Source organism: Lampetra fluviatilis, unplaced genomic scaffold (assembly GCF_964198595.1).
Source record: "Lampetra fluviatilis unplaced genomic scaffold, kcLamFluv1.1 SCAFFOLD_1181, whole genome shotgun sequence".
Lineage (NCBI taxonomy): Eukaryota > Metazoa > Chordata > Hyperoartia > Petromyzontiformes > Petromyzontidae > Lampetra > Lampetra fluviatilis.
This window is the reverse complement of record NW_027620862.1, coordinates 1,418-15,000: the sequence shown is the minus strand read 5'-3', so window position 1 is coordinate 15,000 and position 13,583 is coordinate 1,418. Positions and strand designations below refer to the sequence as shown.

General features: G+C 54.0%; 1 protein-coding gene across 1 annotated transcript in view; it reads left to right on the top strand.

Moving 5' to 3' along the window:
• The window catches only part of LOC144954450 (protein PAT1 homolog 1-like), a 22,117-nt gene extending 9,511 nt beyond the window's left edge, over positions 1-12,606 (top strand). The window contains exons 4-8 of the mRNA XM_078884952.1: positions 3,162-3,285; positions 9,154-9,257; positions 9,582-9,641; positions 11,016-11,206; positions 12,185-12,606. Coding sequence (XP_078741078.1) covers positions 3,162-3,285; positions 9,154-9,257; positions 9,582-9,641; positions 11,016-11,206; positions 12,185-12,563 — 858 coding nt within the window. The 3' untranslated portion in view covers positions 12,564-12,606. The remainder of the gene's footprint in view (positions 1-3,161; positions 3,286-9,153; positions 9,258-9,581; positions 9,642-11,015; positions 11,207-12,184) is intronic.
• Positions 12,607-13,583: the final 977 nt, after the last annotated feature.

Sequence of the window (13,583 nt, the reverse complement as noted above, 5' to 3'; positions counted from 1 at the left end):
ACACTGCCACCACCACCACCACCACCACACTGACACTGCCACCACCACCACCACACTGCCACTACCACCACCACCACCACCACACTGCCACCACCACCACCACACTGACACTGTAACCACCACCACACTGACACCACCACCACCACACTGACACCAACACCACCACCACACTGACACCACCACCACCACACTGACACCACCACCACCACACTGACACCAACACCACCACCACACTGCCACCACCACCACACTGCCACCACCACCACACTGACACCACCACCACACTGACACCACCACCACACTGACACCACCACCACACTGACACCACCACCACACTGACACCACCACCACACTGCCACCACCACCACCACACTGCCACCACCACCACCACACTGCCACCACCACCACACTGACACTGCCACCACCACCACACTGACACTGCCACCACCACCACACGGACACTGCCACCACCACCACCACACTGACACCACCACCACCACACTGCCACCACCACCACACGGACACTGCCGCCACCACCACCACACTGACACTGCCACCACCACCACCACCACACTGACACTGCCACCACCACCACCACACTGCCACCACCACCACCACACTGACACCACCACCACCACACTGACACCACCACCACCACACTGACACTGCCACCACCACCACCACACTGACACCACCACCACCACACTGACACTGCCGCCACCACCACCACACTGACACTGCCACCACCACCACCACACTGACACTACCACCACACTGACACCACCACCACACTGACACTGCCACCACCACCACCACACTGACACTGCCACCACCACCACCACCACACTGACACTGCCACCACCACCACCACCACACTGACACTGCCACCACCACTACCACCACACTGACACTGCCGCCACCACCACCACACTGACACTGCCACCACCACCACGACCACACTGACACTACCACCACCACCACGACCACACTGACTCTACCACCACCACCACACTGACACCACCACCACCACACTGACACTGCCACCACCACCACCACACTGACACTGCCACCACCACCACCACACTGACACTACCACCACCACCACACTGACACTGCCACCACCACACTGACACTACCACCACCACACTGACACCACCACCACCACACTGACACTACCACCACCACCACCACCACACTGACACTGCCACCACCACCACCACACTAACACTACCACCACCACCACACTGACACTGCCACCACCACCACCACACTGCCACCACTGCCATCACCACACTGCCACCACCACCACTGCCACCACCACACTACCACCACCACCACTGCCACCACCACCACCACCACTGCCAACACCACCACACTACCACCACCACACTGCCACCACCACCACCACTGCCACCACCACCGCCACTGCCACCACTACCACCACCACCACTGCCACCACTACCACCACCACCACTGCCAACACCACCACACTACCACCACCACACTGCCAACACCACCACCACCACACTGCCAACACCACCACCACACAGTGGGTGTGTGAATGTGTGTCTCCGTGTGAATGTGTGTGTCTCTCCGTGTGTGTGTGAATGTATGTGTGTGTCTGTGTGTTTGTGTGTGTGTATGTGTGTGTGTGTGTGTCTCCACGTGTGTGTATCTGTGTGTCTGTGTGTGTGCATCTCCACGTGTCTGTGTGTGTATCTGTGTGTGTGCATCTCCACGTGTCTGTGTGTGTATCTGTGTGTGTGCATCTCCACGTGTGTCTGTGTGTGTGCATCTCCACGTGTGTGTGTGTGTCTGTGTGTGTATCTGTGCGTGTGTGTGTCTGTGTGTGTGTCTCCACGTGTGTGTGTGTGTATCTGTGTGTGTGTGAAGGTGACACGGGGTGGTGGTGTGTGTGTGTGTGTGTCTGTGTGTGTGTCTCCACGTGTGTGTGTGTGTGTGTATCTGTGTGTGTGTGAAGGTGACACGGGGTGGTGGTGTGTGTGTGTGTGTCTCCACGTGTGTGTCTGTCTGTGTGTGTGTGTGTGTATCTCCACGTGTCTGTGTGTGTATCTGTGTGTATCTCCACGTGTCTGTGTGTGTGTATCTGTGTGTGTGTATGTGTGTGTGTGTCTGTGTGTGTGTGTGTGTCTGTGTGTGTGTGTATCTCCACGTGTCTGTGTGTGTGTGTGTATCTCCACGTGTCTGTGTGTGTGTGTGTATCTCCACGTGTCTGTGTGTGTGTGTGTGTGTATCTCCACGTGTCTGTGTGTGTGTGTGTGTGTATCTCCACGTGTCTGTGTGTGTGTGTGTGTGTATCTCCACGTGTCTGTGTGTGTGTGTGTGTGTGTATCTCCACGTGTCTGTGTGTGTGTGTGTGTGTATCTCCACGTGTCTGTGTGTGTGTGTGTGTGTATCTGTGTGTGTGTGTGTGTATCTGTCTGTGTGTGTGTGTGTGTGTATCTGTCTGTGTGTGTGTGTGTGTGTATCTGTCTGTGTGTGTGTGTGTGTATCTGTCTGTGTGTGTGTGTGTGTGTATCTGTCTGTGTGTGTGTATCTGTCTGTGTGTGTGTGTGTGTGTATCTGTCTGTGTGTGTGTGTGTGTGTATCTGTCTGTGTGTGTGTGTGTGTGTATCTGTGTGTGCGTGTGTATCTGTGTGTGTGTGTGTGTGTATCTGTCTGTGTGTGTGTGTGTATCTGTCTGTGTGTGTGTGTGTATCTGTGTGTGTGTGTGTGTGTGTATCTGTGTGTGTGTGTATCTGTGTGTGTGTGTGTGTGTGTATCTGTCTGTGTGTGTGTGTGTGTGTCTGTGTGTGTGTGTGTGTGTATCTGTGTGTGTGCGTGTGTATCTGTGTGTGTGCGTGTGTATCTGTGTGTGTGTATCTGTGTGTATCTGTGTGTGTGTGTATCTGTGTGTGTGGGTGTATCTCTGTGTGTGTGTGTGGGTGTATCTCTGTGTGTGTGTGTGGGTGTATCTCTGTGTGTGTGTGTGTGGGTGTATCTCTGTGTGTGTGTGTGTGTGTATCTCTGTGTGTGTGTGTGTGTGTATCTCTGTGTGTGTGTGTGTATCTCTGTGTGTGTGTGTGTATCTCTGTGTGTGTGTGTGTATCTGTGTGTGTGTGTGTATCTGTGTGTGTGTGTGTATCTGTGTGTGTGTGTAGGCATACTTTGAGAAGCTGGAGCGTCGTCTGTGGGCTCGCAGTGTGGACTCTGAGCGGGATCATCGCGAGCCGCTGAGGCTCAACACGCCACAGCTGGCTCGGGTGGAGCACACCTACACACCTGGTAGTGCACACACACACACCTGCACACACACCTACACACCTACACACACACCTACACACACACACCTACACCCCTGGTAGTGCACACACACACACCTACACACACACACACACAGCTGGCTCGGGTGGAGCACACCTACACCCCTGGTAGTGCACACACACACACCTACACACACACACACACCTACACACCTGGTAGTGCACACACACACACCTACACACACACACAGCTGGCTCGGGTGGAGCACACCTACACCCCTGGTAGTGCACACACACACACCTACACACACACACCTACACACACACCTACACACACACCTACACACACACACCTACACACTTGGTAGTGCACACACACCTACACTCACACCTACACACTTGGTAGTGCACACACACACACACCTACACACACACACCTACACACTTGGTAGTGCACACACACCTACACTCACACCTACACACTTGGTAGTGCACACACACAACAACAACAACAACCGCCATTCGCCACTAAGTGGCGGTGACGTCACCACGACGCTTGTGCCAGGCCATGTGCACCTTGAGGCCACGTGAAGTGTCGAACGCCCGCTGGCAGGAGGTCACGGGGCAGACCCAGGTGCCACGGGTCGACTGACCGAGATGACCGAGATGACTGGCTGATGCACCACCTGTGCCCCCTACTGTGCCAACTTGCTGTGCTTTAGCCACCCGGCGCTCCGCTCGTTGTTGTGAGCGTCGCTCCTCCGCCCTCCGTTGTTGTTGGAGGGCGACTGCCTCCAACTGCCCAGTAGCGTCCTTCACGAGCCTCCTCCACTGAGGCCGATCTTGACACCGCTGGTACCAGTCATCGGCAAGTCCACTCAGCCCCACGTCCTCCTGTACCACATCACTCCATCTCTTCTCTAGCCCGTGCCGCGCCCGTTTAGCCCCCTCGATCCGGCCGAACAAAAGCTGTTTAGGCATGCGGTGGCTGGGCATGCGGGCTACATGACCCAGCCAACGCAGCCTTGCCTGCCGGAGGAGCTCACCGATGGGACTTTGCCCAGATCTTTCAAGGATTTGTGAGCTCCTCACGGCGAAGATGTTCCATTACGGGGGACCACGTTTTGCAAGCGTAGAGAAGGGAGGGAATGACCGTGGCCGAGAAGACCTGAAGCTTCGTGCGGAGCGACAGACCAGGTAGCTTCCACACAGCGTTACGCAACCGATGAAAAGATATTGCCGCTCGACTGATTCGGAGTGAGACCTCTGCTGATAAACTGGAGCCGGTCATGAGCACACTGCCCAGGTATGGGAAACTCTCTACTCTCTCCACAACTGCCCCATCACCTACACACTTGGTAGTGCACACACACCTACTACCACTACCATCAACTGTCTCACTGTCTGTGTATCTCTCTGTGTGTGTGTGTGTCTCACTATCTGACTGTGTGTCTGTGTCTCACTGTGTCTCACTGTCTGTGTCTCACTGTGTGTCTGTGTCTCACTGTCTGTGTGTCTCACTGTGTATCTCCCTGTGTCTCACTGTGTCACTCTGTCTCAGTGTGTCTGTGTCTCACTGTGTCTCTCTGTGTGTGTGTGTCTCACTGTGTGTCTGTGTCTCACTGTCTGTGTGTCTCACTGTGTATCTCCCTGTGTCTCACTGTGTCACTCTGTCTCAGTGTGTCTGTCTCACTGTGTCTCACTGTGTCTCTCTGTGTCTCTGTGTCTCACTGTGTGTCTGTCTCACTGTCTGTGTCTCACTGTGTATCTCCCTGTGTCTCACTGTGTCACTCTGTCTCAGTGTGTCTGTGTCTCACTGTGTCTCTCTGTGTCTCTCTGTGTCTCTGTGTCTCACTGTGTGTCTGTGTCTCACTGTCTGTGTGTCTCACTGTGTATCTCCCTGTGTCTCACTGTGTCACTCTGTCTCAGTGTGTCTGTGTCTCTCTGTGTCTCACTGTGTCTCACTGTGTGTCTGTGTCTCACTGTATCTCCCTGTGTCTCACTGTGTCACTCTGTCTCAGTGTGTCTGTGTCTCTCTGTGTCTCACTGTGTCTCACTGTCTGTGTGTCACCACAGTGCAGTTTGAGGGCTCTCTGTGTCTCTCTGTGTGTCTGTCTCACTGTGTCTGTCTCACTGTCTGTGTCTCACTGTGTCTGTCTCACTGTCTGTGTCTCACTGTGTCTGTCTCACTGTCTGTGTCTCACTGTGTCTGTCTCACTGTCTGTGTCTCACTGTGTCTGTCTCACTGTGTCTCTCTGTGTATCTGTGTCTCACTGCGTCTCTCTGTGTCTGTGTCTCACTGTGTGTCTGTGTCTCACTGTCTGTGTGTCTCACTGTGTATCTCCCTGTGTCTCACTGTGTCACTCTGTCTCAGTGTGTCTGTGTCTCACTGTGTCTCACTGTGTCTGTGTGTCACCACAGTGCAGTTTGAGGGCTCTCTGTGTCTCACTGTGTCTCTCTGTGTGTCTGTGTCTCACTGTGTCTCTCTGTGTGTCTGTGTCTCACTGTGTCTCTCTGTGTGTCTGTGTCTCACTGTGTGTCTCTCTGTGTGTCTGTCTGTCTGTGTGTCTGTGTCTCACTGTCTCACTGTGTCTCTCTGTGTCTGTGTGTCTCACTGTCTGTGTCACCACAGTGCAGTTTGAGGGCTCTCTGTGTGTGTCACTGTGTCTCGCCGTGTCTCACTGTAGTAGTAGGTTTTGACCCTTTTAAACTGGTACAAAACTGACACCTTTATTCAAGGCATCATGTTTGCAATGACCACGACACAAGCAGTCAAACAAGCAAACAAAAAGAAACAACTCTGATGATGATGGTAATGTATGCACTGTCCTTGAAGTTGATTGGTCCACACCCGAGACGGCTTTTCTTAGAGCCTAGTCTCACTTGGTGTTGGACCAGATGACGCCAAAAGGCGCACAACTCAAAGACAACGCACCATCAGAGTCTTTGAGAGCTCGGGGTAAAGCATTTACACTACGAGACATCTCCTTTACCAGTGGCAAAATATAGTAATAGGTTTTTACCCTTTCAACTGGTACAAAACTGACACCTTTATTCAAGGCATCATGTTTGCAATAACCACAACACAAGCAGTCAAACAAGCAAACAAAAAGAAGCAACTCTGATGATGATGATAATGATATGCACTGTCCTTGAAGTTGATTGGTCCACACCCGAGACGGCTTTCTTTAGAGCCTAGTAGGACTAGGCTGATAATGATGATAATGATATGCACTGTCCTTGAAGTTGATTGGTCCACACCCGAGACGGCTTTCTTTAGAGCCTAGTAGGACTAGGCTGATAATGATGATAATGATATGCACTGTCCTTGAAGTTGATTGGTCCACACCCGAGACGGCTTTCTTTAGAGCCTAGTAGGACTTCAAGGACAGTGCATATCATTATCATCATTATCAGCCTAGTCCTACTAGTCTGATAATGATAATAATAATATGCACTGTCCTTGAAGTCCTACTAGGCTCTAAAGAAAGCCGTCTCGGGTGTGGACCAATCAACTTCAAGGACAGTGCATATCATTATCATCATCATCAGAGTTGCTTCTTTTCGTTTGCTTGTTTGACTGCTTGTGTTGTGGTTATTGCAAACATGATGCCTTGAATAAAGGTGTCAGTTTTGTACCAGTTGAAAGGGTAAAAACCTATTACTATATTTTGCCACTGGTAAAAGAGGTCTCGTAGTGTGTCTCACTGTGTCTCTCTGTCACTGTGTGTCTCACCGTGTCTGTGTCACTGTCTCACTCTCTGTCTCACTCTCTGTGTCACTCTCTGTGTCACTGTGTGTCTCACTCTCTGTCTCTGTGTCACTGTCTCACTGTGTGTCTCACTGTCTCACTGTGTGTCTCACTCTGTCTCTCTGTGTCACTGTGTGTCTCACTGTGTGTCTCTGTGTCACTGTCTCACTGTGTGTCTCACTGTGTGTCTCACTGTGTGTCTGTGTGTGTGTCACCACAGTACAGTTTGAGGGCTCTCTGTGTGTCTGTGTGTGTCTCTGTGTGTCTGTGTGTGTGTCACCACAGTGCAGTTTGAGGGCTCTCTGTGTGTCTCTGTGTGTCTCTGTGTTTCTGTGTGTCTCACTGTGTCTCACTGTGTCTCTGTGTGTCTCACTGTGTCTCTGTGTGTCTCTGTGTGTCTCACTGTGTGTCTCTGTGTGTGTCTCACTGTGTGTCTCACTGTGTGTCTCACTGTGTCTCACTGTGTCTCACTGTGTGTCTCACTGTGTGTCTCACTGTGTCTCTGTGTGTCTCTGTGTGTCTCACTGTGTGTCTCTGTGTGTGTCTCACTGTGTGTCTCACTGTGTGTCTCACTGTGTCTGTGTGTGTGTCACCACAGTACAGTTTGAGGGCTCTCTGTGTGTCTCTGTGTGTCTCACTGTGTGTCTCACTGTGTGTCTCACTGTGTGTCTCACTGTGTGTCTCACTGTGTGTCTCACTGTGTGTCTCACTGTGTGTCTCACTGTGTCTCTCTGTGTGTCTCACTGTGTGTCTCACTGTGTGTCTCACTGTGTGTCTCTGTGTGTGTCTCACTGTGTGTCTCACTGTGTGTCTCACTGTGTGTCTCACTGTGTGTCTCACTGTGTCTCACTGTGTGTCTCACTGTGTGTCTCACTGTGTCTCTGTGTGTCTCTGTGTGTCTCACTGTGTGTCTCTGTGTGTGTCTCACTGTGTGTCTCACTGTGTGTCTCACTGTGTCTGTGTGTGTGTCACCACAGTACAGTTTGAGGGCTCTCTGTGTGTCTCTGTGTGTCTCACTGTGTGTCTCACTGTGTGTCTCACTGTGTGTCTCACTGTGTGTCTCACTGTGTGTCTCACTGTGTGTCTCACTGTGTCTCTCTGTGTGTCTCACTGTGTGTCTCTGTGTGTCTCACTGTGTGTGTCACTGTGTGTGTCACTGTGTGTCTCTCTGTGTCTCACTGTGTGTCTCACTGTGTGTCTCACTGTGTCTCACTGTGTGTCTCACTGTGTGTCTCACTGTGTGTCTCACTGTGTGTCTCACTGTGTGTCTCACTGTGTGTCTCACTGTGTGTCTCACTGTGTGTCTCACTGTGTCTCTCTGTGTGTCTCACTGTGTGTCTCACTGTGTGTCTCACTGTGTGTCTCACTGTGTGTCTCACTGTGTGTCTCACTGTGTGTCTCACTGTGTCTCACTGTGTCTCTGTGTGTGTGTCACCACAGTGCAGTTTGAGGGCTCTCTGTGTGTCTCACTGTGTGTCTCACTGTGTGTCTCACTGTGTGTCTCACTGTGTGTCTCACTGTGTGTCTCACTGTGTGTCTCACTGTGTGTCTCACTGTGTGTCTCACTGTGTGTCTCACTGTGTGTCTCACTGTGTGTCTCACTGTGTGTCTCACTGTGTGTCTCACTGTGTGTCTCACTGTGTGTCTCACTGTGTGTCTCACTGTGTGTCTCACTGTGTGTCTCACTGTGTGTCTCTGTGTGTGTGTCACCACAGTGCAGTTTGAGGGCTCTGTGTGTCTCTGTGTCTCACTGTGTGTCTCACTGTGTGTCTCACTGTGTCTCTGTGTGTGTGTCACCACAGTGCAGTTTGAGGGCTCTGTGTGTCTCTGTGTCTCACTGTGTGTCTCACTGTGTGTCTCACTGTGTGTCTCACTGTGTGTCTCACTGTGTGTCTCACTGTGTGTCTCACTGTGTGTCTCACTGTGTGTCTCACTGTGTGTCTCTCTGTGTGTCTCACTGTGTCTCTGTGTGTCTCACTGTGTGTCTCTGTGTGTCTCACTGTGTGTCTCACTGTGTGTCTCACTGTGTGTCTCACTGTGTCTCACTGTGTGTCTCACTGTGTGTCTCACTGTGTCTCTGTGTGTCTCTGTGTGTCTCACTGTGTGTCTCACTGTGTCTCTGTGTGTGTGTCACCACAGTGCAGTTTGAGGGCTCTCTGGGCAAGTTGACCGTCTCCAGCGTGAACAACCCTCGGCGCATGATCGACGCAGTCGCCACGGCAACGCGACCCAGCGATGATGAGGTGGGCGGTGGTGGTGGTGGTGATGGTGGTGGCGGTGGTGGCAGTGGGTGATGTGGTGATGTGGTGATGTGGTGATGTGGTGATGTGGTGATGTGGTGATGTGGTGGTGATGGTGGTGGTGATATTGATAGTGTTGTTGTTGTTGATGTTGATGATGATGTTGATGATGTTGTTGATGATGTTGTTGATGATGTTGTTGATGATGTTGTTGATGATGTTGTTGATGATGATGATGTTGTTGATGATGTTGTTGATGATGTTGTTGATGATGTTGTTGATGATGTTGTTGATGATGATGATGATGTTGATGATGTTGTTGTTCAGGATCTCAAGGAGAAGCAGGGGAGAGACAAGAGGAGGCACGTGCTGCACACGATAGAGAACGTACGCTGACGTCCGCCATCGTCACCATCGACACCGCCATCGTCATCATCACCATCGTCACCATCACCGTCATCGTCATCGACGTCACCATCGACACCATCGTCATCGTCACCATCGACATCACCATCATCGTCATCGTCACCATCGCCATCGTCACCATCGACACTATCACCGCCATCGACATCAACATCGTCACCACCGCCATCGACATCAACATCGTCACCACCGCCATCGACATCAACATCGTCACCATCACCATCGACATCAACATCGTCACCATCACCGACATCACCATCGACACCATCATCACCATCACCGCTATCGACAACACCATCGCCGCCATCATCACCACCATCATCGCCATCATCACCACCATCGACATCATCACCACCATCGACACCATCATCGTCACCACCATAGACATCAAAATCACCGACATCGCCGCCATCATCACCACCATCGTCATCGTCATCGTCACCATCGACGCCATCATCACCGCCATCGACATCACCATCGCCACCATCGCCACCATCGCCACCATCGTCACCATCACCGCCATCGACGTCACCATCGTCACCATCGACATCACCATCACCACCATCGTCACCATCACCACCATCACGATGAAAAGTGTGTGGCGATGGTGATGGTGGTGGCGGTGATGGCGGCGTTGTTGTTGTTGACAGTGTTGTTGATGGCGTTGTTGTTGTTGACGTTGTTGTTGACGTTGTTGGCGTTGTTGTTGGCATTGTTGTTGTTGGCGTTGCTGTTGACTTTGCTGTTGTTGTTGACGTTGTTGTTGGCGTTGTTGTTGGCGTTGTTGCTGTTGACGTTGCTGCTGTTGTTGACGTTGTTGTTGACGTTGTTGTTGACGTTGTTGTTGACGTTGTTGTTGGCGTTGTTGTTGTTGGCGTTGCTGTTGACGTTGCTGTTGTTGTTGACGTTGCTGTTGTTGTTGACGTTGCTGTTGTTGACGTTGTTGTTGCTGTTGTTGATGTTGACGTTGTTGACGTTGACGTTGTTGTTGACGTTGTTGTTGGCGTTGTTGTTGTTGGCGTTGCTGTTGACGTTGCTGTTGTTGACGTTGCTGTTGCTGTTGTTGATGTTGACGTTGTTGTTGTTGTTGACGTTGTTGTTGATGTTGCTGTAGGCGTTGTTGATGTTGACGTTGTTGATGTTGACGTTGTTGATGACGTTGTTGATGACGTTGTTGTTGATGTTGTTGTTGACGTTGTTGTTGTTGACGTTGTTGACGTTGTTTGTTGTTGTTGACGTTGTTGTTGATGTTGCTGTAGGCGTTGTTGTTGACGTTGTTGATGTTGACGTTGTTGACGTTGTTTGTTGTTGTTGTCGTTGCTGTTATTGTTGCTGTAGGCCTACTCGCTGCTCCTCTCCATCGAGGACGTGGACCGCGTGATTGCGAAGCTGGCCGGCGGTTGCCGTGGCGACGGTGGCCCTGGCGACGGTAACCGTGACGACCGCACCGTCGCCATGGAGACGCGGCAGGCCAAGCTGCAGGCGCTGATGGAGCTCCTGCAGGTCCACATGGCGGCGACGGACGAGAGGTGACGTCACCACCATCGTCAACAACAACAACATCAACAACATCGTCAACAACATCAACAACAACATCGTCACCACAGTCAACATCGTCACCACCGTCGTCATCGCCACCGTCAACATCAACATCACCAACATCGTCACCACCAACAACAACGTCGTCATCAACAACATCACCATCGTCAACATCGTCACCATCGTCAACATCACCACCATCGCCACTAACGTCACCACCAACATCACCATCGCCACCACCAACATCGCCACCACCAACACCACCACCACGAACATCGCCACCACCAACATCGCCACCACCAACACCACCACCACGAACATCGCCAACATCGCCACCACCAACATCGCCACCACCAACACCACCACCACGAACATCGCCACCACCACCATCACCACCACCAACATCGCCACCACCAACACCGCCACCACGAACATCGCCACCATCACCACCATCAACATCGCCACCACCAACGGTAATGTCATCATGGCTGCTCTGTAACCATCTGCCCCCCCCCCCCTATCTCCCTCCCTCCTGGTCTCCCCCCTCTCCCTCATCTCCCTCCCTCTCCCCCCCCTCCTCCCCCCCCCCTCTCCCCTGGTCTCCCTCCCTCTCACCCCCCCCCCCCCCATCTCCTCCCCCCCCACCCCGTCTCCCTCCCTCTCACCCCCCCCCCATCTCCCTCCCCCATCTCCCCCCCCCCCATCTCCCTCCCTCCCCCCCACCCCGTCTCCCTCCCTCTCACCCCCCCCCCATCTCCCTCCCTCCCCCCCCCCCGTCTCCCCCCCCAACTCCCTCCCTCTCACCCCCCCCCCCATCTCCCTCCCCTCCCCCATTTCCCCCCCCCCCCATCTCCCTCCCCCCCCCCCATCTCCCTCCTGGTCTCCCCCCCGTCTCCCCCCCCCCCATCTCCCTCCCCCCTGGTCTCCCCCCCCCCCCCCCCCGTCTCTCCCCCCCCCTCTCCCCGCAGACCGTGGGAGGAGCTGGTATCACTTCTCTCGTCGGTCCGCAAGGGACGACGTTTACTAGGCCGCACACTCACCCTGCTCCTCGCCACCACCGCCAGCACCACCGCCACCACCGCCACCACCACCGCCGCCACCACCACCGCCGCGGGCTCCCTGTTGGTGGCGTTGTGTCGCCAGGCGTTGTGTCTGGAGCGTCGCGATGGCGCCGACGCCGTCCTGCCCACGGCCGTGGCTCCGGCCTGCGTAGCGGCGGTGAGGGTCCTGCCCCTGTCGCGCCTCGCTAGCGCCCTGCAAGCCCTGCTGCAGCAGCTGCAGGGGCAGCAGCAGCAGGGGCAGCAGCAGCAGCAGGGGTTGGGGAGCTGCAAGGTGAGGGAGCGGTGATGCACGCACTCGCTCACCCGCCTACGCACCCAATCGCTCCGTCGCTCACACCACACACTCGCTTATTCACTCACCCACCCACTCACCCACCCACTCGCTCACCTACCCACCCACTCGCTCACCCACCCACTCACTTATTCACCCACCCACCCACTCGCTCACCCACCCACTCGCTCACCCACACACTCGCTTATTCACTCACCCACCCACCCACTCGCTCACCTACCCACTCACTTATTCACCCACCCACCCACTCGCCTACCCACCCACTCGCTCACCCACCCACTCGCTCACCCACCCACTCGCTCACCCACCCACTCGCTTATTCACTCACCCACCCACCCACTCGCTCACCTACCCACCCACTCGCTCACCCACCCACTCGCTTATTCACTCACCCACCCACCCACTCGCTCACCCACCCACTCGCTCACCCACCCACTCACTTATTCACTCACTCACCCACCCACCCACTCGCTCACCTACCCACCCACTCGCTCACCCACCCACTCGCTTATTCACTCACCCACCCACTCGCTCACCCCACCCACTCGCTCGCCCACCCACTCGCTTATTCACTCACCCACCCACTCGCTCACCCACCCACTCACTTATTCACTCACTCACCCACCCACCCACTCGCTCACCTACCCACCCACTCGCTCACCCACCCACTCGCTTATTCACTCACCCACCCACTCGCTCACCCACCCACTCGCTCACCCACCCACTCGCTTATTCACTCACCCACCCACCCACTCGCTCACCTACCCACCCACTCGCTCACCCACCCACTCGCTTATTCACTCACCCACCCACTCGCTCACCCACCCACTCGCTTATTCACTCACTCACCCATCCACCCACTCGCTCACCCACCCACTCGCTTATTCACTCACTCACCCATCCACCCACTCGCTCACCCACCCACTCGCTTATTCACTCACCCACCCACCCACTCGCTCACCCTACCCACCCACTCGCTCACCCACCACTCGCTTATTCACTCACCCACCCACC